Here is a 26,695-nt window from a genome sequence, read left to right as displayed (position 1 = left end):
AAGTTCATAAAGTAAATAGCGTTATAAAGATTTGATGGGAAAAAAGAACACGGACTGCCAAGGATACTCCAGGCAGCCACACGGACCTACACGGCAGCTACACGGACCTACACGGCAGCCACACGGACCATCCCGGATGGCTTTGCCAACCCGGCAGTCCACGGATGACGCCGGATGTTTTTGACAGTCAAAAACTGCCGTGTTGGCCTCCCGGACGTTCAAGGACCAACACGGACCACCCCGGACCTCCAAGGATGCCCAAGGCGCCAACACGGATCTCTCCCCGGACCACCCCGGATCAGATCCGGGACGGTCCGGGGTGGTCCGGGGTCTATATGTGACTGGGGCTTTAGCATCCACAGTGGTATTCTGTGATATTAGATCAATTAAGTTTGAATGTTGGGGGTATAGACTAGAACTTGGAGGCTTCATACTGTATATGCCCTACAAAAGATCATTAGTAAATGGTAGTGATGTTTTACCTGATTGCTAAGAAAGCATAAATGCTTGTTAGCAAACAACCAGAGGACCGACGGCTTAAGGTCCTCTCCGAGGGACCTAATAATTCATGCACCGACATAGTGACAATCCTGACTTGTTGCATACACTACTCGAAGTATTTCTGTTCTTCTTTGGAAGGCCCCAGGTACATGTATACATGGCCACCACAAGTGCTCTGGAAGTCAAATTCATCTTGTTTTTCCTTTTTACTTTGACAGCCGAGACACCATACATCAGCAGGACATCAAGCATCTATATGAGGAAATGGAGAGACAGATTAGAATGGAAAAAGAAAAGATTATTTCAGGGGTAAATTATTATTTATTTGTAATAAACACTCACATTTAATTTATTAAAAGATATACATGTACATGTATGTACCTGGTATATGAATTTTACATGTTTTACATTATCTTATTGTCTTTAGAAGTATATAAAATCTTAACCTTGTTGCATAGAATTTTATACGGTACTCTCATCATTGATAATTTCCAAGGTAACTTGTCTTGACAATATTAGCATTATAAAGTGATCATATTGTAATGTTTGTGATATGGATAAACATGCTTTTGTTTATGTCTTTGAATAGCTTTTATAGATAGTCAATAAGCACTACTTTTTTGTCATATTCTCTGTTTATATATATATTCCCTCTGTCTATATCATTTATGACCCATCCTGCCCCTTCTCTTGTTTTTTTTCTAATTAATCTATCTATCTATCCATGTTTCCATCTGTGTATCCAACTATCTTTGTATCTATTTTATCTATCTATCAATCGTTCCATTCATCAATCTGTTTATCTTTCTGCATGTGTCTGTATATGTATATTAATTGATCCACCAATATCATCTATATGTTCTTTCATCTTTCTTTCAATCTTTTCATTCATCTCTCTGTCCATCTATCCATCTCTCTGTCAATCTATCTATCCATCCCCTCATTAGATACATGTATCTACATTTATATGAATATCATTCCACCGATCCTATCTATCTGTTCATCCATCGGTCCTCCCATCTTTACATCATGCCGGTTAATTTGAAAACATCTTGTTCATTTAATATTTTCAAACGTAACTTCAGAAACTTTATATTTGATAATTAAACCTGTTTGTAAATATTTTTATATATATATAATCTAAATCTTACCATTTGTTTATCTATGCCTTTGTATTGTCTTCTAACTGTTTTTTTTTATACTTTTGATATTGTCAATAATTATTATTCTTTTTAAAGTAAGTTGGGTCGGCCTTTTTATAAGGATATTCTTTTCCTTTTTGGCTGCTTCCCTCTCAATGCTTTTTTAAGTCTTTGATGTTATATAAACTTTGTTCCTATGTATTTTACCACACTTGTGTTCATTTTTATGCAGAGAGCAAAATAAACTTGAATTGAATTGAATTGAATTGAATCTCTGTCTATCTATTCATCCCTCCATCCATCTATCCATTCATCTAATAGGAAAAGGAGAAGGAGAGGAGGATTCGAGAGCAACTAGAACATGATATGAAAAACAAAGATGATCAGCTGAACACATTACTCAACAAACAAGCTGAGGTAAATTATACAGTCCTCAATTTCTATATCCATTCAATAATAGTCTGAACTGGTTATTGGTTCAAAAGACCAGGCAAAAGTCAATGATACGCTCAGCCGCCATTAAATCTGCCACATCAAGTGAATACTTAGTCACGTTTTTTTTTTATGGTCGAAATTCTTTATTTTTTGGCCCAGTCTCATTTGGAATAAACACGATTATCAATTTTATGAAAATAAAATTATTATTGATATTAGTCATCAATAGTGGGATTTGAACCTGTGCTGTACTTTGTTGATATCCGAGGTATTAAGATTCTTGCCTATTTGAGAGTCGGTTATATTTGCTGATTTAGCCAAAGACTTGAAGTAATTCATTTACTCAAAATGGATAAGTCAGTGTTTTCAAGCATATTCACTCTTATGTGTAATTTACTGGCTACTGTAATGTGTATTTCTTTGTTGATCATAGTTGGAGCAGAAGCTTTATGAACTGAGTCTGACTGAAACAGAGATCAAAGAAGAAAATGAATCTCTTCAAGCAGTAAGTATTTATTTATTTGTTTGTTACTTATTCAACATAATGTAATCAGCAAAGTATGTTTTCTTCCTGCCAATAATTACACAATGAAGAGATTTGTCATGAAGAATATCGTTTAAATCAGACCATAAAATAAATAGAATCAAAGGTTGGTTTATATACCTCTAATACCCTTTTTACACAGGATTTTCTTAACCCCGGACTATCGCTAACCCCGTACTATCCTTAACCCCGTACTATTTTTTTTCCTTTTCACACATGCCAAATTGTTATCGCTAACCCCGGATAAGGAATGCTTGCTTTTCACACACGAAACTCGCTAACCCCGGACTAGTGGTTTTTGTCGATCATTCGTAGTACAAGTACTTCACTCGTACGTTTTTACACACGCTAAAATTTCCTTAACCCCGTACTATAGGTGGGGCTAAATTGCCATTTAGCCCCACCTATAGTACGGGGTTAAGCTTAGCCCACTTTCGTTTTACACTAGCGATCTTAACCCCGTACTATCGCTCTTAGCACCGCAATTGCTGGGATAACCCTGCTTTTTTGCAGGGCCAAATAATCCCGTACTAAAGGTGGGGTTAGCCCACTTTGCAAAAATGCTGTGTAAAAAGAAAGTGGGCTAGGCTTAACCCCGTACTATAGGTGGGGCTAAATGGCAATTTAGCCCCACCTATAGTAAGGGGTTAAGGAAATTTTAGCGTGTGTAAAAAGGGTATTTATTTTCTTTGTTAGTATCATGTCATCTACTACGTTTTTTCAATCATTCACTTTATTTTAATTGCATATATCTTACTTTTTATATTCTTCTACTTTTGTTATTTTTATTTTGTTCTCCTTTAGTTTCTGTGAAGTCAATACTAAAGATGAAATTCTGCATGTGTATTTTTGGTCAAAATGTTTAAATCCACATCATGACTCCAATTTGGGTATTATATGTGACTTTGTTCAAACATTTTGTTATACAAATTAATCATATATTAGATCTTGAGGATCTATACTAACAAGTTTGTTGATTTTTATATTACTTCATCTTGTGATATTTATTTTTTATACTGTTTTAATATTATTTCTCCTTAAGTATTGTTGTATCTATTTTTCTAGTGATTTTATTTCTAAAAGATGTGTACAATTCAGCTTTTATATGTGGCGAACCAATCTTGAAATAAAATACCATTATTAATATTTTGTTTTTCATATTTTTCCAGCAAAATGAGCATTTATCTCAGAAGCTTGATTGGTCTCAAACTGAGCTCGTTGAATCGAAGACCTACCTCAAAGAAATGACAGAGAAACACCTGAAAGACAAGAGAGAAAGGGTCAAGTAAGTAAACCGAACGGTTTATAGAATTTACCATCACCCATGTGCCAGGAAAAGTAAATGTTTTATACCTTTTCCCAACATTCTAATGAATGAGAAAAAATCAGTCAAGTAAGTAAACCAAGCAGTTCATAGTAATTAAATATAACCAAACTTGTGCAATGGCAAATGATATTGCACTACTTAGAGTGAAATCACACTCTATGTGAAATTATGAAAAGAAATATTGCATCCTTTAATAAAAAAAGACTCTAAACAGAATGATATTGCACTATTTGGGGATGAAATTACACTCACTTTTATAATAATAAAACAAGATTGTACTCATTAATTTGCTATTAACCAAACTTGGTAAATAATATTGCACTACTTTGAATGAAATCACAATGTATGTCAATTAAAGAAACAAATTTTATATCCTTTCAAAAACAAATCACGCTTTAGTGTGCAATAGCAAAAAATATTGCACTATTTCTGGGTGATATCATGCTCATTATTTGTATCACACTCTTTAGAAAATCACACTCGCAGACCTGCCAACCAGTACGTTTTAGCCGTATTTAGTACGTTTTTGCAACCAAAATACGGCAGTACGTTTTTTCTTTGAAAAATATGTTTTTTGTAAAAAAATGATAAATATATATATATATTTTTTTTTTTAATACTAAATCGTAATTTATTGAGAAAAATAATCTCTATATGTCTCTATTTCATAAAACGTACACAAATATGGTTATTAGATCAATGTTATTTCAGGTAAATTGTTTCTTTTTCAATCATTTTGTTAAAACCAGGGTGACGATATACACATGTTTTAATGTTTGTTTTTTTCATCTGCAAGAGCAGTGCGCATTTTAGCTTGCATGCAGCTTGAGCGCCACGATGAGCGAGTGCGCCAAGAATTTTATTATGAAATACACTTTTTTGGGGAAAAATACAGTTTTTTTTTTCACAGAATACAGTTTTTCATTCCCAGAGGTTGGCAGGTCTGCACTCGACATGCAATAGCAAAAAATACCTTACACTATATTGAAAAAATCACACTGAATATGCAAAAGCAAATCAATATACTGTCCTTGTTCTCATCATTGGATTAAAGTAATTAATGATTTCATGCATATCGTTGCAGATGAATAGTACAGGTACCTTGCTATTGAACTTATGAATAATAGTGAATTTGAAAGCATTAAACATGAATGAGGGGTATATAACATAAAGCTTAGCAATAGACCAGTTCGGAGTTACCTCATGGGCAATTTTGGCAATATATTGGATGTATAAAGTTCCCTGTGTGATCATGACCTCATTAGTTTTTGCCTGTCAGGGATTTTCTGAAGGTTTCCATGGTGAAGAATGAATCAGTGTAGCGGCTTCATAGTACACCATGTATATATATATATATATATATAGATAGATAGATAGATAGATATATATTTATATAGATATATTACCACAAAGCACTTATTCTTCTAAAAAACTTCACCGTTGTAACCCACATGTAATCATGTATTGCATAGAAAAAATTATGTCATCCCTGGGGGAGTTTCATGAATCATCTTGTCAGTGATTTCCACTGCCTAATTTGTCAGGAGCCAATCAGATTCAAGGATTTCAGTAGCTTATAACAGTTGTAGGTGAAAATCACAGCCTATTTGTTTCATGAAATTCTGCTGGGATGCTAATGTATGATGTATATTGATTATTGAGCTAGGTTCAGCCTGCATATGTGAGCAAATATTCAAGGACGCTGTCACACCTATGGTGTAGTTAATGATGCCGATTAGAAATGAATTTTGTAGACATGTAGGTCAAGCACAAGGCAGGGTATTTATAAAGTGCAGGGGTGTGACAGTTCACCTTTTTTTTCTTTTTTTGAGGGGGGAGGGTTGATTTTCAGCTATTAACAGCTTAATTTCAATATATTTTAGCTTTGATCTACATACAGGTTTATACATCAGCACTCATTACCTTTTTCAGCTGTTTTTATTTTTATTATTATTATTATTTATTCAGCATTTCAAAATATATAAATGACAGTACAATACAAATTGCATAAACAATAGGACATATGTGACATAATACAAAGGACCTGGAATAGAGATGAAGGGGCTGCCTGGGTTTGGAAAAGGTTAACTGAATTACCATGACCCACAGGTCTTCCTTCCCACACCCCTTTACCTCCATCCAGGTCGGTATAAGAATATGAAAAGAAACATATGAATTAAAAGTATACAACTGAAACTGGCAACTGTTAATTTGGCGAAACAAATGTACCATGGATCCATCAGCAATCATCATTTCAATAGATTTGTTACAATATAAATACTAAAAGAAAAGAAAAAAATAATAATGCAGTAATTTGTGATCACTCAACTCCCCTGAGAGTGCGGACTGTGTGTTTCATAATGCACACTTACTCACAGGGGTCAGTTTCATAAAGCTGTTTGTGAGTTAAGAGTGACTTTAAGATCGACTGGTGATCCTTGTGATAAATGATATTCACCGTTAAATGTTTATTAGTGATTATTTAGCGCGTAAAAAGGTTCACCAGTCGTTCTTAAAGTCTCTCTTAACTTACAAACAGCTATATCATCCTACACGTACCTTCAAAAGTACATTGATCTATTTCATAATAAGGGCCATCTCTGATTATCTTGTGTGAGTTTCAGGTCACTTGACCAAGGTCAAAGATCATTTAAGGTCATGATCTTTGACCATAGGGTATCATCATTGAAATATTAACCTTGGTTATGATTTTGAATTTTCTAGAAAGTTCTTATCACATAAAACTTGCATATAACCATTATCAAGTATTGGCAACTAGATGAATAGGCCCGTATTCTGAAGTGGGGTTTAGCTTTAACTCAGGTTTAAAGTTGTGGTTTAAGTATGGACAGCCAATTGTTACATAAATCACTAACAGAAGGGATATAATATTTCAGCTCATTTGGCTCTCAAATCATTCATAAGTATATATGAAGTATATAGAAGTATATATAGATTATTGTCTTCACCATCGATGAATCAGGAAAGAGCACAGCAAACATAAGAAACATACAACTTACTAAAAAATTTGATACTTTTGGCTGTCCATACTTAAACCGCAACTTTAAACCTGAGTTTAACTTAAACCTGACTTCAGAATGCGGGCCATAGAGTTTAAGGTCACTAGACGAAGGTCAAAGGTCATTGCAGGTCAATAAACTTGGTATTTTATTATCAAATGATTGGGTTTGTTTGTGTAAAATCATTCCATCTTTGTTTATTTCAAAGTCATTGCTGCTGCTATATTGCACCAGACAGTGGAGGCAAGACTGACAGATGGGATCCACTTGTTTTTTTTAATATTCTCTCTCTCTCTCTCTCTGTCTTTCCCTCTCTTTGTCTTATTAATATAACAGGAGTAATGTCAAGATCGCACAAGGAATCATGCAAGAAAGAGAAAGCTTGTTTGTACAGCTGGAAAAATTAAAGTAAGTAGAAACTAATACTACTACCACAAGAGCAGAAAATAATATCCAATGGATAGAAACCTATATATATATATGTGTAGTACATGTAATTTAATGCATTATCCCCAGACAAAAATGAAAAATTCATGAATGAATAAATAAATAAATTAAGAATTGAAAATTGAAATTAAGTCATATATTGTATTCAATTTATTAAATGATGTCATTATTACTTTTAAAAGGTTTAAGAGATGCTTTAATAAAGCTAAAAGAATGTAGATGTAGCAAGGGAATATTTCATGAGAAAAATCAAGGTAAAGTTTTACCATATTATGGTAGATCTTAGATCTGATTTCCTTACATAAACCTAACTCTGTGAAATCTTGACATCTAAGCTGAAAATGATCACACTGAAGATTACTAACAGAGATAAGCATGTGTGGGACAGTGTATAATTATTGCTGGAAAAAAAACACGGCATCTGGTTAAATTTCCTTGATTGTAAGGGAGACCTTGTGAAAATTGACGGATTTTTTGGTGAAAAACTGCAGATTGAAAAAATTTCCCTCCTTCAGTCAATTCTCCCCAAAAGGTGAATATTTAAATTGGTACCTCTGGGAATGCTACAGCAGTTACACATTTTCTCCCAGAATTATTTTTTATAATTATTTTATATTTTTATTCATGCATATAAACATTTTATTATATTTTGTTCAAACTCATTTTAGATTGTTACCACAGCTGGAATTAATAGTTAAAGATTTTTTGTTGAATTGTGCCTTTATTTCTTTTTTCTTTCTCTCTACCCAGGGCTATGAATCAACAGCTTCAGGATGACAGAGATATGAGGATGAGCAGATCAGTAAGTTCTCATTTTGAATGGTATTATTTTGAGTATCGCCCTTTTCTAGGAAATACTTTTCATTGTGTTTTTGCATTCATGTTGTGATGTGCGTAATTTAGCCAGCTGACTGAAAATAAAAAGGCTCTTTCTATCTTCTTACTTTTTTAATTTCCTTGTTTTTTTTCTCTATCCTTTCTGTGTCCATATCTTCCTACCTTCTTACCTTCTTCTTTACTTCTATCCTCCCTCCTTCTTTCCTTCATATCTTGCTGCTTTTTTTTCTTTGTTTACTATCCCGTCTCCTTCTTTCTTTACTTCATTTCTTCTCTCATTCCTGTCTTCCTTTAATTCCTTCCATATTCTTCCTTTCCCTCATTTCGTCCTTCTTTTCTTCATATCTTCTATCTTTTATTCCTTTCTCCCATCTTTCTTCCCTTCCTTCCTCTCTCCTTTCTATCCCTTTTCCTTTCTTTTTTTCGTATATATTCTCTTTCATTCATTTATTCCTCTCCTTTCCCTCCATCCTACCTTCCTTCTTTCAATTTTCATTCGTTCATTTGATCAGTTATCAGATCCTTCGGAAGACGAGAAGAAGAAGACCCTTGTCAAGCAAGGCTCCGTCATGTCAAATTATTTTGAAGAAGGCGTCATCGGGTAAGTGTCAGTAAATAATACCAGCAACATTAGACTCGTATGTTTGTAGTTATCATAGATCATTAAGATATCTATTACTTCGGCCCTGGGGCATACTGTTATGTGTCATCCAATGGTGACTATCATGGAATGATGATCAAAAGCTCAGAATAAAGAAAATACTATTGGCAACATTAGACTCGTGTTTTTCATTATCATAGATCACTGAGATAAATATTACTTGGGCCCTGGTGCATAAAAGTTACTGTTATGTTAACTTTGCCATCCAATTGTGCTCAAAAGCTCAGAATAAAGAATTTCTTTGAGGACCCCGGTATATGGCAAAGTTTAACAGTAAATTATATGCACCAGACTCCCGTTGCATTTCAGTTGTAGACATTTAGTAGAAAATGCAAACCAAATCTCCACTGTAAAATAACCCTTTACAATTGTAGATCCATGCAAGTTAAATCAAATTTGAAATTAGTCATAACTATAGTCTTTTAATAGCAAAACATGTACAAAAACGTAACTATCAATTATAGATATTGATTGCATCTGTTTATGACAATGTGCCAAAGGGCATATTAGCCTATATTGGGAACAAAGGTTCATCCTAGATCATGGATAGTGATTTTACATAATAGTTGGGGAAACCTTGGTTCAAAATATGGAGAAAGACAGAGTTTTATAATAAATATGACTTAATGATAATCATATGATATAGGTTGAAGTGTGAATCCATTCTGTTCATTTATCCATATATTTGTTTCCTTGCACAGTCTCTATACATATTGTGTTATGGTCATTTCACATACATTAGTGTGATTTTATCCCTATGCTGCAGGCGTCCAATTCTGAAATAAAAATACAGTATTAGGCAAATTAGAAATTAAATCATGAAAATCAGACCTGCTGAGCCATATTGAATTTCAAAGAGCGATTCTGAATTTTGAGCATTTCACACTCTACTTTTGAAAAAAATTTATTTCTTGAAAATTTCTATCACATGCTCTATAATTGGGAAATACTAACTCTGTCCACTTTTGGGCGCAATCTTTGCCATCATGCGAAGTTTGAATAGTGTAAAATGACTGTGGAGAAATGAAAAGACTTTCTATTGTGCTTGGGTTTTCATGGGACTTGAAATTCTAGAAATGATATGATTTCCATGTAGTGTGTATGGGTTGTTTGGGATCAGATAACAAACTAAAAAAAAAAAATCCTTTTGATTTCTGCTTAGGCTTGGTTCTTTCTATTCCACTTTCATATATATATATATATCACAAAATTATGACCCTTTGCGTATACAGCAAAACAACTTAGTTATTTATGCAACATTATATAATTTGTTTGTCATTGATAAAAATAGTGATTACAGTGTCCTTCAACCTTTTAGAGCAAAACTTTGTGGTTTTATTGGCTTATTTATATATAATTGCAATAATTTCTTTGTGCTTCATTAGTCTATTTTGTCCTATTTTCTATTTTAGGTTTTAAATTGTTTCTCTGAGCAGATGTGTTGCATGTAATACCTGTCGTAGTGGGATTTTGATGGTTTAAATCCTGTCTCTTCATGTTTGTTTCTTTTTGTCTCTCATCTACAAAATCTTTTTCTTGTTCTCTCTTCCTGGTTCTTTGAATTTTCTTTATCTGTTTAAATCTGGCTTCTCATCTATCTATCATTATATTGCTCTTTCCTTTCTTTATTCTTTGTTTCTTCTTTTTGTCAATTTTGTTTCTTCGTTCCCTCTTGCTTTATCTCTCTCTTGTCTCTATCTCTCTTCCCCCTCTCTCTATCTCTTTCTTATTCTTACTCCCACTCTCTCTTCTCTCTTTCTTTCTCTTCTCTTGTGCACCCTCATGTGCAATCACTGCACTTGCTGTATATATCATCTCTCTCTCCCTCTCTCTCTCTATCTCTCCTCTATATCCTTTTCTATTGCTCCTTTGCTCTCCTCTCTTCTATCTCTCTATCTTTATTCCTACTATCCCAGGGATCCACCATCGGATCATAATTCCTCCCTTCCCTCCACCCATGCTCCTTCCTGCATCGGCCCATCAAACATTTCAGGTGACTATCATGTAGTAAAGCAGTGGTTCTTAACCTCTGACCTCATCTCACTCTCACATGCGACCTGCCACCCCCTAACCAAATACCAATAATAGGGACTTGTCGCATTTACGACGGGGAAACTCTACAACGCATCGATTTCTTTGAAAATGCAATCAAAATCACAATGGAGAGCTGAGAGGCGTTTGTCGAAAGTTGGTGGACTGGGACAGCAGATCATTCGAAGATTTGCACCGGACGAGCAATTGCAAATGTGTCGTTGTCCAGAGTCAAGAGATTCCAATGCTGTTTTGGTCCACCAACTTTTGAGAGTTTCCCCGTAGTAAATGCGAAAAGTCTGGACTATATCACCAGGGAACGTTCTCTGTAAAAGCCCAAAATAGTCACTTGGTCTTCAAAAAGTAAAAATATGAAAAATTAGCTTTTTTAATTGAAGGGGTAACTCCGTAACTCTTCTCTGTAATACTGTCAAAAGTTCAAAGTAAATGAGAGTGCAAGATACAAGACTTTCTCTGATACCATTTTTTCCTGAGTGCTTGGAAGTCTCACTGAGATTGCACAGTGTGCGCATCTCATGCTTAAGTGAATCCAGAACTACAAACTTTCCTTTCTGTCTGTCCTTTGAATCATTCACTGAACTCCTTTTCCATTCAATCAAGAAGTTTTGTTGGTTATTGTTGATCAAGTTTGACAAGCTATACATCACTTTAAAGCTTAGGATATGCTCTTTCAAGCTCAATGAAAATCTCAAATTCTCCTTGGGCGACTTCTTGTCGGTTCTTGGGTGGCAGGTCACATATGCACACTTGCAGAAGCAATCTGAAGATTGAGTAAAGGGTGCTAAGGTTCACCATGTGGTTAGTCCTGGAAATGACAAGTTGGATGGTGGAATGAAGGAGATGGAAACTGAAAGGCGAGAAGGAGAAGATGAAAATGAGAAGTAGTCATGAAATATGGTGTCTTCTTTTATGATGTCTTCTTTTATGATGTCTTCTCTTAAAGGACTAGTCTATCATCTTATTACTCCACCATCCTACAGTCTTTTTCAGGATTATCCACATTTAACAGTATACAAATAATGCACGTAAGCGTGTGCAAGCAGGGCCAAATAATGAACAATGTGCGAGAAGAGCCAATGGATATACCGCATGGAGGTCCGCAGGACCGAGTGCGGTATCCATTTGGCGAGTCGAGCACAGAGTGCAGGTTAGTGCATTTTGGATGCAATAGTGCAATTTGCTGAATATCATGCGATCCGATTTGGACCAATCAGACTACAGAACATTATTGGGAGTTGTATAATAAGCCTTATCCACATTAACTGTAGCACCATGTAAACCTTCATAGACCACTCATTGTTGGTTGTTGATCAGTGACATACATTACTTGCATGTAACAAACTCCACACTACAGATAATTTCGACAGATCACACTTGAAAATTTACAGCAGTTTTTGTCAAGTTTATCCAGCACATTTGATATTCAGATTTTTATACAGATTGCATTTTTTTATAAATTTATGTCTGTTACATTACACAGTTGGAACATTTTCTCTACAAATGTTCAATAAAATGTACTTTTTACCATAGAAACATATAATCTCTAGAATGTAGCATCAGTGCATTCATGAAACACACCTCTTTCATCTATTTATATCCATTTATACACCACCCCACCCCCCTCTCAACATACATGTACACAATAGGCAGGTTGAGAACCACTGTTAATAGAAGTAGTAGTAGTAGTACTCGTCAAATAGTATTAGTAGTTGGTAAAGGGATTCTTGCCTTTTTATTTCTATTTGTATAGTTTAGTCCTGGGTTGTATGTGATTTTGGCCCTGTGGCTTGATTTATTAGGCTTGTTTTTAAATTGAAAGTCGGCTAGTGCAGTGAACTTGTATAGGTACAGCTTTTATAGAGTTATATAACAGTGCATAGTTTTGCTTAAGGTTTGTTGATGATTGTATAGTTATGTGATTGATTTTGAAATGAATATTCATCTGAAGATATGATACACACAAAATTTGATAGAGTAACTAGATTTGCAGTCAACCTCAGCAAATAACAATTCACCACTTATTCACTTTCCTGTGTTATTTAAATTTAAAGTATGTAATGCTTTGGTGATTGTATGGTTTACTAACAAATGAATGGTTGCTGTGGCTCTGCCTCAATTTGTCAGTAGTTAGCAAATTAACATCCACGGTCCAATGAAAGGAAAAAAAAGCTTTAAAAGCTTTCAGCATTTGCAGTATTCTTTCCTGATCTTTGGGAAGAAAGGAAGCAAATATGAGGACCATTGCTCGACATCCAAGGGTGATTATTACAAAGACTCTCCTTTGTCAACTGTCCTCACTTAACATAGCCAATACTCTCTGATCATATGAAGTTTGGGTATATGTACATGTATATATAGAAGGAAATATAGGTTGCATATATATCCTCTGGGGGGAGAGACAGGTACAGATGTCATATCATGTATGGCTGAATTTTTATTGTTTCATCACTTACTCTCTTTTCCCATGTTCTTACCCAACGATAGGGGGGACGGAGAGCATGTAGGTAGTTCATCATTAGACGGAGGTAGATCTAGTCGTAGGAGTAGTCGTCACAGCATACAGCGATCAAGTATTCACGGTAGGACCTTCTCAAGAGACATAGCCCACCACCTACAGCTCAGCCAGAGCTTCATGGACGATGGGGAGTGCGAAGTCGATGATGACTTCCTGCAGAGTAGTGGGTTGCTGTCAACGAGTCTGACGTCGCACCCGGAAAGGGTTGTCTACGATGAGGTGGAGGAGGATGAACTGGTTGAGAGGAGCGATGTCGTCAACACGAGAGCTGTTGATAAGACATCGGCGAGTGACAAGAGAAAGGCTTTTAATAATAGACAAGTAGTTGGGGAAACTACGACTGCACCGTAAGTACTGTATTGTACTGTAAGAATTGTTTATTTTGTCTTCAATATTTTGTATTTAAATTAAGGCCACCGCACACCTTACAACCCGACTGGTCTGCAACTGAGTGAGTGGAGATGAAAGCGCTTGCGACTCACGCAAGCGCTTTTTTATTTTTGCCATAGCAACTACGAACATGGCTCTTACTACTGCATATGCGCGTTGTATATCATGTACACATCGTGCAACTCTGCTGTCTGATTGGCTGGAAGTTGGATTGAGCTTGCGATCCATTTGTAAGGATTCAACATGTCAAATCCTTCCGATTTGTCTATGATCAGTCTGCAAATCTCAAGCTGACAAGAGCGGACGTCACATGTCCCCTCACTCAGTTGCAAGCCAGTCGTAGACCAGTCGGGTCGTAAGGTGTGCGATGGCCTTTAGTCGTAAGAAAGGCTTCTTGTGTAATTGAGTACCGATGTGTGACTTCATCAATTTTCACTTTCTGCATTTCAGTGCTGCTTATACCATATTTTGGTAGAGCATGATTAAAAACTCCCACAACCCAAATATGGTGGGAAACAGTCTGTGGGGCCCCAAGATATGACCTTATGAATACATAATTAGCCCCATGGAAGCAATGTATTATTGGCCTGGTGCTCAAAGTTAGAAACCAGGCCAGTATACATTGGCTTCAATAGGGCTAATTATGTATTCATTAGGTCATATCTCAGGCCCCCATGGACCGATTCTCACCGAGTGTTGGAAGTGGGGGTTTTTCATCATGCTCTACCAGAATATGGCATCAAGAATGCTGAAATGCAAAAAAAAAAATTGTGAGGTCATCACTTCGGTACTCTATAGTTCTTTATCCTTGAGGCCCAAGGTGTTATTGTACAGATATTAATGAAAATTACACTATCTGGGTATGAAACTCTGTAAGCTTTCTGACTGTTGGACTGTCTCAAAGGTAACAAGTGTATGTATGATACAAATGTATTATGCTAAAGACAACAAATAGTGGTGTGCATTATTTGTTTTATACTAAAGTAATTTTGGGATTCGAACCCCGGAACTTGTGGTTCAAAGTCAGACTTTTAGCTACAACACCTCTACACTAACATTCCTGTAATGTATCATATTTTTTCTTCCAGTGTTGTAGAGAATGGCTCTACCCCTAGCATGAGTCCAGAGGGACAAAGGGCCGATCCTGTAGGGGCCCATACACCCATTAATCAGGCCTTAGCAGAGGCAAAGAAGGTAGGTCCCAGGATACTTCTGCAATCTAACCTTCAATTCTCTACGAATTATCAAAATTTGGAATAAATTTATCTGATATAGATGTGGTATTAATCTGGTGGAGAGTGAGCCAGCATATATGTACAGTATGTTTGGGTCTATGGAAATGTGTGCTATACCATTATTAGCCAGTCTCCAGTTGGTTTAAGGGGAAGTTAACTCAGAGGAGTTGTATAGATAGAGAGAGACCGAAAGAAACAGTGAGTTTGACTATTATCAAATTGTTTTTTTACTGTAAGCTACAGCTTGTTGCGGCTAACCGTACCCCGGAGAGACTCTTCAAGGTGGTGTTTGTTGGAGATTCGGGAGTAGGGAAGACCAGCATCATTCATCGATTCTGTACAGATTCCTTTACAGACTCATTCAGTGCAACCATAGGTGAGTTTATGCTCTTCGAAAGCTTTTTGAGGGTGTTCCTCAGGGTTCAATTTTAGGACCATTCTTACTTTGTTTGAGATACTAAGGAGTAGGAAAGACAAACATCATTCAGTGCAACCATAGGTGAGCGTATGGTCTTTGAAAGCTTTTTAAGGGTGTTTCTCAGGGTTAAATTTTAGGACCATTCTTACTTTACATTTGAGATCACTAAGGAGTAGGAAAGACCAGTATCATTCATAGATTCTGTACAGATTCCTTCACATAATCATTCAGTGCAACCATAGCCTATAGGTGAGTTTATGATTATGGTGTTTATCATGGTTTGATATTGGGACCTCTTCTATTTTCTCTGTATTTCAGACCACCCGGGAGGAGGATAGACTAGCATCATTCATATGTTGAGTACAGATTCCTCCACAGACTCATTCAGTGCAACCATAAATGAGAATGCTTATGAAGCGTGGGAGTGGGGAGGACAAACAAAAAACTTGCTTGAAATTCAAATATATATTCCAAATATTCTGTTTATATTCTTCAAACTTAGGAACATCATTAATTTTTGGTATTGGAAATGCTAACGTATTCTTGTAGGAATCTGTGCATTAGTACAGTATGTTTCTAAAGTGATATTGGATGACATCCAATCACTGTCATCATGATCATCATCGTCACCATCCTCATTGTTTTCATTGATCAGCATTGTCATAATCCCCATCCTTAACAACATCATCATCATCACTATAATTATCATCAGCATCAGCACTAATGCCATTGTCACCACCACCATCATCATTATTGTCAACGTCGTCTTTTGCCCTTGATTTATATATCTCTCTGCCTCACCCCTTAACTATGACAGGTGTTGACTTTCAGGTAAAGTCTCTGACAGTCTGTGGTAGCATTGTAGCTATGCAGCTATGGGATACGGCCGGTCAAGAGAGATTCAGATCTATTACAAGGCATTACTTCAGGAAGGCTGACGGCATCGTTGTCATCTATGACGTCACATCGGAAACGTCCTTCATCAACGTCAGAAACTGGATGACGAGTGTTGAGGTAAATTGAGACTTTTGATTGGAGATGATGGTTGAATAAGTAATGGGGGTTTTGAAGAAAAAAAATGGTTTATAGAGCTGCATTAGGGGAAAAAAATCCCATTTATTTCTACTTTCAAGCGTAAAATCCTATTTTTCTTAAAAATCTTGAAAAACATACCAAATCATCATCCTCTTACATGTTTAAAAAATCCTATTTTCTAGGGGAGAAAATGTATTTAGTGTCACTTTTCCCTTAAAAATTCTGCTAGTTGACAGCTCTGAGTTTAGATATTGAAAGAAACCAAAGAGTTGTATCTCAAAACCTCTCCAAAATAAAGTCCTAAATGCACATTTGTTTTTGTTGTTTACTAAAAAAGAGTCAAAAAGATACTTGGTTATTTGTAAAATGTATGATTTTCATTCATGACATCCAAGGAGTGTATACTGAGATTGGTGTAAGAAAAAGTAATCTTGATTTCTCTTCTTTCTGCAGGAGACGACAGATGATCATGTGGTCAAGATGTTGCTAGGCAACAAGAGTGACTGTAATGACGATAGACAGATCAAAGAAGAAGTAGGTCATAAACTCTCAGAGGTAAGAGCAGATTTTTCAGAGTACTTAATAATATTCCATTCTAAATTACAAAAATGCCAGCTGTGGTAACAATCTAAAATAAGTTCAAACAGAAACCACTCAAATATTTGACTACCAAAGTGTTTATATTTATGAATCCAAAATATATGTCAAATGATTCTGATAGAAAATGTGTCACTGCTAAACAAGCCTGTTATTCCATCAAAATGTAAGGTCTTTTCCCATACAACAATATTACACTTCCCCACATGTGCTTACCTGTGTTGGTGATCTCCAGTGTGGTCACTTTTCAGCTTTAATTTCATGATTTCACAAAGTTTAAATATAGATAAACCAGATCTAGTTCTATGTGATCACAACTGACCTAGATTTTACAGGCTTTCCCATGAAATCAGTAGTTTCTTTATAAGATTTTCACTGATATTTTGGGGCATTTTTTAATGCATTTTCTAAACCGCAACATATTTTCAAAATGTAATCCCCTTTTTTCTCCATATCCTTCTCTCCCCAGTCATATAACTGTGATTTCTATGAGGTCAGTGCTAAATCAGGCTCCAACGTGGTCGAGGCTTTCACCGCTATGTCAAAGCTTCTCTTACTCAAGGAAGACGAAGAGATTCAGAATTCTCTCAACCTCTCTGATACTGGAGAAAGTGGCAAGAGATGCTGTGATACATCTTAGATATCATCTCTCTTTGAGGTTATGACTATGATGTTTAGTGTTAACTCAGGCTACCCTCACTGACACTAAAAATATTGGCAAGAGGTGCTGTTGATATCTGAGATATCATCTGTCTTTGAGATGTATTTGATGTTTGCACTATCAGGCTGCACTATGGTCTCACCAAATCAGGCTCCACCATGATAGAAGCTTCAGAATTTATTAATGGTCAAAGTCAATGGAGGCAGATGCAAGAGATGCTGTGATACATCTTAGATATCATCTTTATTTGAGGTGATGACTATGATGTTAGTGTTGTGTCATGTTCCCCCTCACAGACACTAAAATATCAGCATGAGATGCTGTGAGATCTTTCTTTGAGATAATGTATATGATGTTGGTACTATATCAGGCTCCAAGTGGTCAAAAGTTTTCAGAATACCCTCAAACATTACAGATGATGGAGACAGTTGAAAGAGATGCAGTGACACGTCTCAGATATCATCTTTCTTTGAGATGCTTTCTTTGAGAATAGCACTTAATTGGGGTCTTTCGTGGTCAAGGCTTCCAGAATTCATTCAAACGTCACAGAAAATGGAGACCAATGCAAGCAATGCTGTGATAAGTCTTAGGTATCATCCTTCTTTGAGATGATGTGAGGTCCTATCATGCTTCAACGTGGTCGAAACTTTCGAATTTACTCAAATGTCACAGACAAGTGAGTCATCTTTCAGATCACCCTTTGATATGATGTCTATGATGTTAGCGCAACAACTAGGCTCCACTGTGGTCCAACATTCTGAATTCCCTCAAACATACATGTAGACAATGGAGACAGTTTCAAGCAAAGCTGTGGGACCTCTGCATGATCATCCTTTGAGATGATGTCTATGATCTGTGAGGGCCAAATCAGGCATCAACGTGGTCAAAGCTTTAGAATGCACTCAAACGTCAGACAAGCAAGACATCTTCGAGATCATCCTTCTTTGAGATGATGTCTGTGATGTGAGGGCCAAATCAGGCTTCATTGTGGTCCAATATTCTGAATTCCCTCAAATGTCACAGACAATGGAGACAGTTTCAAGCAACGCTGTAGGTCATCTGCATGATCATCCTTCTTTGAGACAATGTCTATGATGTGTGAGGGCCAAATCAGGCATCAACGTGGTCAAAGCTTTAGAATGCACTGAAACGTCAGACAAGCAAGACATCTTCGAGATCATCCTTCTTTGAGATGATGTCTGTGATGTGAGGGCCAAATCAGGCTTCATTGTGGTCCAATATTCAGAATTCCCTCAAACATCACAGACAGTGGAGACAGTTTCAAAAGAAGCTGTGGGATATCTGCAGGATCACCCTTCTTTGATATGATGTCTATGATGTTAGTACTACAACCAGGCTCCCCTCATGGTCGAGCCTTTCAGAATTTACTCTAAAAACGTCACATACAATTGAGACAGTAGCAAGAGATGCCATAGGACATCCTAGATCTTTCTTTAAAGGACAAGTCCACCCCAGGAAAATGTTGATTAGAATCAATTGAGAAAAATCAAAAAAGCATAACGCTGAAAATTTCATCAAAATCGGATGTAAAATAAAGTTTTAAGAAATTTTAAAATGTCATAACTTTCTTGGTTTACATCCGATTTTGATGGAATTTTCAGTGTTTTGCTTGTTGTATTTTTCCCATTTTTTCAAATCAACTTTTTTGCTGGGGAGGACTTGTCCTTTAAGATGTTGATCTTGGCTCCCCATTGTGCTTCAAGTTTCAGAATTCATAAACGTGCACAGGCAATGAAGATGGTAGACAGATATTAATGCTTTGAGCTGTCCTAGAATCTTTTCAATTCAAAGAAGAGTTTTTTTAAGATTATGTATTAGGAACATGCGTATGACTAGATGTTCACACTCCCCAATAAAAAGCGTCATCATCCTTGCTTCTCCCAAAGTGTAATCAGGGTTCCGTTGCATAAAAGTTGCTATTATGGTAACTTTGCCATCCGATGGTAACTATCATGGTATCAATGTTCAACAGCCAATTAGAATCAAGGATTCCATGAAAGATACCATTGCATGGCAAAGTTACCATAATAGTAGCTTTTATATCCTACATAAATTATGTATGATCATGTATGCTGATTGGTTTAAATAGCATCATGTGACCAAACATATTTTCACTATTTTGCGATGATGTTGAAAATGAAACGCCCACTGAAGAAAAATTGCTATTCCATGACGTCATTGATGGAATAGTGCTCTATTCTATCATTGACGTCACAGATCATTGCCAATGATCGCGCATTCTCTCGGGAGCAGGCAGAATGCGCGTTCCGCTGAGCGCGTAGCTTCAGGAAAGTAGGTTAGTCAGCTTTGGTTCAGATTATAAAAAGATTAACTACGTGTACAGAAAAACTAGATTATCAAGATCTGTTGTTCCTACTTATTAAATGTAGCATATATAACAAATATACCAGTCCCTTATTTCAAAAGTATAAAGGGAATTATTCATCTGATGTTGGACTGGCATTACTAGTAATTTTGCCAGTACAACCGAAGACAAATAATTCCCGCTATACTTGCTCAAAGCCTGGGGGGTGTTTCACAAAGATTTAAGTATGACTTAGAGTCGCACTTAAATACCAAGTTGCGTACGGTATGAAAGGCTTGACAGCATTGGTCAGATCGTGTCATGAGGACGCGCACTACTGCGTGTCTATCAATAAGATCGCGCGTTCCATATCATGTACGCGTAGGCGTTTAAGTACGACTTAAGTCATACTTAAATCTTTGTGAAACACCCCCCTGGTGTATTTGTATATTATGCAACTTGGCCCTGATTGCTATGATAATGCCTTTGTGAAGCAAACACCCATCCATCATAGAATGACACATACATGTATATAATAAGTAAGAATTAACTTTTTGAGATTTTATTTAGAACTATTCACACGGATGAGTGTTATTTATTGTAGAGTTGTGCTGGTTTCAATTAGAGAGAGAAATCACTCCTCATGATATAAAATATGTGCCTTTTTCACCTACTGCCTTAACTGGGTCGCAAAATTTACTGAATTATATTTCATGTGCAGAGAAATATTTTAGCAAACTGAGAGAAATTATATTTGCACGAAGAACATCAAGATTTCCTGAATGTGAAGAATAGTGCATGTATTTTTTTTTTTTTTTTTTTGTCTTAATAGTGGCATATCTATTTAATTGTGGTAGGGAGAAGAATATTTCCACCCATTTAAATTCAATAATTAATTTATTCAAGCAATGTTATTCGAGTACAATAATGCTAAACAATAACAAAGGGGTAAATCGGGAGTGAACACTTTCCATTATTATAGATCTATTTGGACACTCTAAAGGAACAAAATCTGTCTAATTATTGGGAGTGGTGAGATATTTCCACCCAATTGCATTCATTTCTGGTTTACAATTCACTCTGTCTTCATAATGGATACTAAAAATGTACTCACAAAGGGGATATTTCAAAGTTCAATTAAAAACCCACCTCTTTCAGAATGTTTGATTTAGTCAATCGCGCATAGAGACCTGTAGGTGTTATGCGTTTTTAAGAAATGTACTATTATTATTATTATTATTATATTTTCCACTGTAAACCTGTTTTGACTTTCTGTAGGAGCAGAACTATATAATTGTGGGAGGTAATAGAATATTACTATCCATTTGTATCAGTAATTGGTGTTCTAAGTTTTTAATAGGGGAAGTGGTCATTGGAGATTAAAAATGTGATGAAATTTTGGTGTGTTTTTTGTCCTATTAGAGAGTTTGTTCAATAAGCTTTTATGAGGTATACAGAGCTGCCAAGTAGTACGATTTTTCCGTATTAAGTATGTTTTTGCAACCAAAATACGGCAGTACGTTTTTTCTTTAAAAAATAAGTTTTTTGTATTTTTTTTTTTTTTAATCGAAATTTATTGAGAAAAATAATCTCTATATGTCTCTATTTCATAAAACGTACACAAATATGGTTATTAGATAAATTTTTATTTCAGGTAACTTTTTTTTTGTAAAAACCAGGTTGAGATATACACAAGTTTCAATGCTTTTTTTTTCATCTGCAAGAGCAGTGCACATTTTAGCTTGCATGATGGGCGAGTGCGCCAAGCATTTTATTATGAAATACACTTTTTTTGGGGAAAATACAAAATATTTATCTCACACGGTAAAAATACTGATTTTTTTGTCAAATTACTGATTTTGGGGGATAAGAATACTGAAAATGCAAAATACAACTTGGCAGCTCTGGGTATACTTAATTTTCTCCTTTTTCATTGCCAGTATTTTGTTGAATTTTCCCTTCAGAGACTGAGCGTTACAAACAGGGTGTGTACTTCACATGTATTTCGAAAGTTTTTTTTTATATTAAAAATTGCTCTTGAAGACATTGCATATTTCTCTTCCATAGGTTTTATACAGTTACTTTTCTTGTAGCATTTTGTATTCATAAGTTACATACGTTCAAACATATGTAATTTAGTTGGGAAAATAACATTGTCTGAGGTGGTGTTGCGAGGAAATATTTGCAAACAATTGAAAATTTCTGCTGCTAATCTACAATTGATATGTCCATTGTAACTATACCAAATTTATTTTAGCACTAGTAGCAAGAAGCAGACCGGCAATCAAGTGTGAATTTGCAATTAATCGCCAGACTTGTGACTGATTTTGTAACATAAATTTGACTTACAATTGATCACAACTTTCTTGCGAACCCCCCCCCCCCTTTAGTCCCCATAAAGCCATCAATATTTTAATGTTAACAATTAAATGATTTATAGATAGTAATAATGATAGATGTTCTTGAATATTGTTTCTAGCAGATTTGGGGGCAACATTAGAAAAGATCACCCCAAAGCATTCCATTTTGCAAATTTTAAAGTTTGATTTTGGCTGTCATGATGGCAAAATCTTGGGACAACTTAAGATAAGATGTCACCCCAAAGCATTCCATTTTGCAATTTTGAGGGGCCGATTTTTTATGAAATAAGGGCAAAATCTTGGGGCAACTTTAGAAAAGATGGTCACCCTAAAGCATTCCATTTTGCAAATTTTAGGGGGGTGATTTTGGCTGTCATGGGAGCAAACTCGCCCGTCGCCCTCCTGTATGTTTTATGCTTTAACGCAGTATAATAGGTAATAAATTGATAGACATCATAAAGTATATGTTTGATTTGTTCACAAAATTTATGTTTGAAAAGTGTTCTTGCCAACCTCGAGACCTCGTAAGCTTGTCACAAATCTTCTGACATATCAATTGCCTTTAGATGATTTGTCTCAAAGAAGTGAGTTCTTCCAAAGCTTATTGCCTTAGATTTTTAATAGTGCAATTTTGTAAATGTTTGTTCTTTCCATAGATTTATAAAGTTGTCATTCTAAAATGAAATTTTAATCGTTGAGAAGCATTCCTACTTAATATCAGAGTGTTTATCACTTTAGCTGAGTTATGTAGAAATACATATTTTGTACATATCAAAAATAAAGATGTATTTTATATGTAGAAGTACGAAATATATCATTATAAACATATATCAGATATTTGAATTGGATGTTGTTTAATTTATAATAATAATTAAATATAGGTATATTTACCCGGGGAAGCCACCACTTCGTGTCTGAAAAATGTTCTCCCAGCGGCCCTGCTATTATTATTACCCCGGCTTTAGCTGGGCTGCCTAGGCGCTCAAGCATTCAAGGAATTTCTTTCTACCGGGTACCCTCATCTGGGTTGAGTGCAGCACAATATGGATAAATTTTTTGTTGAAGGAAATTACGCCATGGCTGGGATTCGAACCCACGACCCTCTGTTTCAAAGTCAAAAGACTAATACACTGGGCCACAATGCTCCAAATTTTTGGGGGAGGCTATAGTAATTATTGTTAATCTTTTCTAAGCTCCGATAGTATATTTATGAATGGTAGAGTTACTGTCAGTGTCATATACCAACAACATTTGCTGAGTTAAGACTATTAGGATCACAAGAATCCACTCGACATTTGAGAAATTCAAATCCAAAAGGTATCATTATACATGTTGTGCATAATCTGGTCTAAACAATCGCTTCAACTTGGGGGAACATTAAGGCCACCGCACACCTTACGACTGTTCGCGATCTGATTTTGGAACAAATCGCATTTTGCTCATTTTCTGAAAATGTTAATGGAACATATAATTTATTTGAGGTTAAAATTAATTGAAAGAATACTGATATAACCATTTTGAAAGATTGCAAGCCTTTATTTTGGAGTAAAGACCAAATTAGTTTCAAATCGTAGCCAACATTACGACTGCTATGACGTCATTACGACTAGATATTAAATTTTATTTTATTCTAAGAAAGATGATAGCATAGTCACAGATTTGAACATAGGTATTCGTACGATGATTTAGAACATTACACAGTAAGATATTCCAAGTTTCAATATTAGCATCAAATTCTACTGCATTTTATTCTGAAATTGGGTCGCAGACCAGTCGTAAGGTGTGCGGTCGCCTTTAGACATACGGAGAGTTAACTTATATGTAAGTTTACCTGTACATGTAATAATGATAATGAAATTCCACTTCTAAATAGCACTTAATAATATAAAATGATCTCAACAACGTCTCTAAGCACGTTACAGATATATTATTACATGTATTTGTATATTTTCTCAAGGTAGCACTATAGAAAGAGATTGTGGTGTACAAGTAACAATTTAGATACAGCTTGTAAGGAGAAACCAAAGACTAAACACCGCATCCTGTGAAACTGTTGGAGCTCATTTTGCCAATTTATGTTTAATATGTTTTAACTTTTAATATTCATCGCTTTCTTTGGGGGGTTTTGGACTGGCATTTGATCAATTTTTCACTGAATTGAACCCTAGAAATCAGTTTGCTTCCATAGTACCCGATGATATAGTACTTCAGGATTTGAATACGATAAATTTATAAATTTATAATCCAATTCATTATGGTTTGTGCCTTTACAGATAGTGCCTAGTACAGAGCTGGTGCCTTAATCAAAAAGTTATATAATGTATTATTTTTTTATTTTGAGAAATGATATATTTATGCGGTACTCGTGCATATCTTTACAATTCATGCATTTCATAATACATCTGTGCAGGTTGTATTTCTGGTTTAATCCTGAGATAGTGGGTTGCAGTGGTGTATTCATTAGCATGCATTTAAATCATTGTTTCGTTTTAAAAGTTGTTAAATATCTCATTTAAATAGTACAGTTTTGCTGGAATCTCACTTGTAGTTCTACCTGTTATTCCTTATTCTTCCGTGCACAGAGGGGGGGGGGTGACATTCAGCTATGTTGCTGTACACACACAAGACCACATAATTTACAAACCTGCCCTACATATCCAAGTATTTTTGCATGCTATTTTGACAAATTTGCCCCCTAACAAGTACAACACCTAAAACGAGTATGTTTTTTACTCTATAAATGTATTGTACCATTTTCCCCCCTGATTTTGACCTTTTTGATACCCTAGATGTGTTACGCTCCATGATTGGCAAATTATTTTTTTTTTCCCATTTTTGGGGTCGCGCATATGTACAGCAAAATGGTTGAGTGGCCCCCAGCCATTACCTTAAATATTTCTTGAATTTTTCATTTATCATTTGTAATGTGTCCTCGCTAAGAAAAGGTGTTGACCTAAGAGAAAAAGATTGCTTCCCATGTATTATCAAATCCACATGCATTAAATGCCTTTTTTGTAATTTAAAATATAATTAGAAAATATCCTCGTCTAAATATCAGTACTGCAATAGAATTCAATGATATTGTTAAACACTTTCTAATATGTTTACATGTATTCTTAGTTTCATCGTACAATCACTCTTCAATATGAAATAATGAGTTCTACTTAACATATGTTGTACTAAAAGCCCTAAAAGTAAAAAGTAACCTGTTTTGTTGAGTTTGTTAGTGTTTTGATTGATGTTCGAAATATTGTTTTGTGTATTATATCATTACTTCCATTTTCTATATTTTTAATTTGTTTCATTTAAATCAATAAGTGACTTTATTTTACATTATTGATTAGTCTGTTCACCCTTAGAGGTAAACAATTGATTGGGTTGTTTTCTATGTACAGTGTTTCTTTTATGTCATATCTCTGAGCCTTTGAGATTTATTTTGTTTCCATTTGTGTGTATAGATTCTTAATTTTCATTGTTTGTTGTACTGTTTTTTTTTCTAGCTTTAAAATTTTACTAGCTGGAGGTCAATCTATTTCTTGTTTAACTCAAATTACAGAGATTTATTCCAGATTTAATGTGGTTTGTGCAGTGTTTCCACAACTCAAAAAAATAACTACCCCCCCCAAAAAAAAAGGCATTTCCTGGAATAAAAAAAAAATTGAAATAAAAATCAAACTGTAATACAGCGAGCCTGAACTAAGGCCTGGTGATAGAAGAAGGGAATTAAAGACTTCTTTTTTCACAAAATCACATTGCAGATTCATCATAGGTTCTATGGTGGCCTTAAAGATTAAAATATTTGTTTTAAAAAATCTTATCACTAACTTCAATTATTATTCTGCTTTTCTCATATTCTCTTAATCAGATTGGTTAGATTTCACTTAATATATGTTTATTTAGAGATGATGTTAAAATGTGCAATTATAGAGTTTTATTTCACTGAATTAAGAAAATAAAATAAATATTATTTTATCATCAGTACTTGTTTTACTTCTGTTGTCAATGTGTGTTTTTATGGTAAAATGTATGGGGCATATTCACTCAGGTGCAGCAATACCACTGGGGCATGACAGATGCCCAGTTTTTCTCTCTTCATTTTACCTTCAGGAAAAAATAGTGAAAAAAGGAAATAGGGGTAATAAAAGGGAAGAAAGAGGGGAGAAGAGTATAAAAAGGATAGGTCTGGGCCAAG

At 35.3% G+C, this 26,695-nt stretch overlaps 1 protein-coding gene across 3 annotated transcripts in view; it reads left to right on the top strand.

The window, feature by feature from the left end:
• LOC129266524 (EF-hand calcium-binding domain-containing protein 4B-like) overlaps positions 1-26,481 on the top strand; it is a 47,121-nt gene extending 20,640 nt beyond the window's left edge. For 2 of the 3 annotated variants that reach the window (XM_064103989.1, XM_064103988.1), the window contains exons 6-18: positions 720-810; positions 1,965-2,060; positions 2,512-2,583; positions 3,792-3,907; positions 7,306-7,377; positions 8,167-8,218; positions 8,766-8,854; positions 13,451-13,828; positions 14,960-15,065; positions 15,344-15,482; positions 16,342-16,538; positions 17,013-17,114; positions 17,626-26,481. In XM_064103989.1, the coding sequence (XP_063960059.1) occupies positions 720-810; positions 1,965-2,060; positions 2,512-2,583; positions 3,792-3,907; positions 7,306-7,377; positions 8,167-8,218; positions 8,766-8,854; positions 13,451-13,828; positions 14,960-15,065; positions 15,344-15,482; positions 16,342-16,538; positions 17,013-17,114; positions 17,626-17,796 (1,681 nt within the window). In that variant the 3' untranslated portion in view covers positions 17,797-26,481. The remainder of the gene's footprint in view (positions 1-719; positions 811-1,964; positions 2,061-2,511; positions 2,584-3,791; positions 3,908-7,305; positions 7,378-8,166; positions 8,219-8,765; positions 8,855-13,450; positions 13,829-14,959; positions 15,066-15,343; positions 15,483-16,341; positions 16,539-17,012; positions 17,115-17,625) is intronic. The other variant, XM_064103990.1, reaches the window with a different exon arrangement.
• Positions 26,482-26,695: the final 214 nt, after the last annotated feature.

Source organism: Lytechinus pictus, chromosome 8 (assembly GCF_037042905.1).
Source record: "Lytechinus pictus isolate F3 Inbred chromosome 8, Lp3.0, whole genome shotgun sequence".
Classification (NCBI taxonomy): domain Eukaryota; kingdom Metazoa; phylum Echinodermata; class Echinoidea; order Temnopleuroida; family Toxopneustidae; genus Lytechinus; species Lytechinus pictus.
This window is presented reverse-complemented; position numbering and strand designations above follow the sequence as displayed.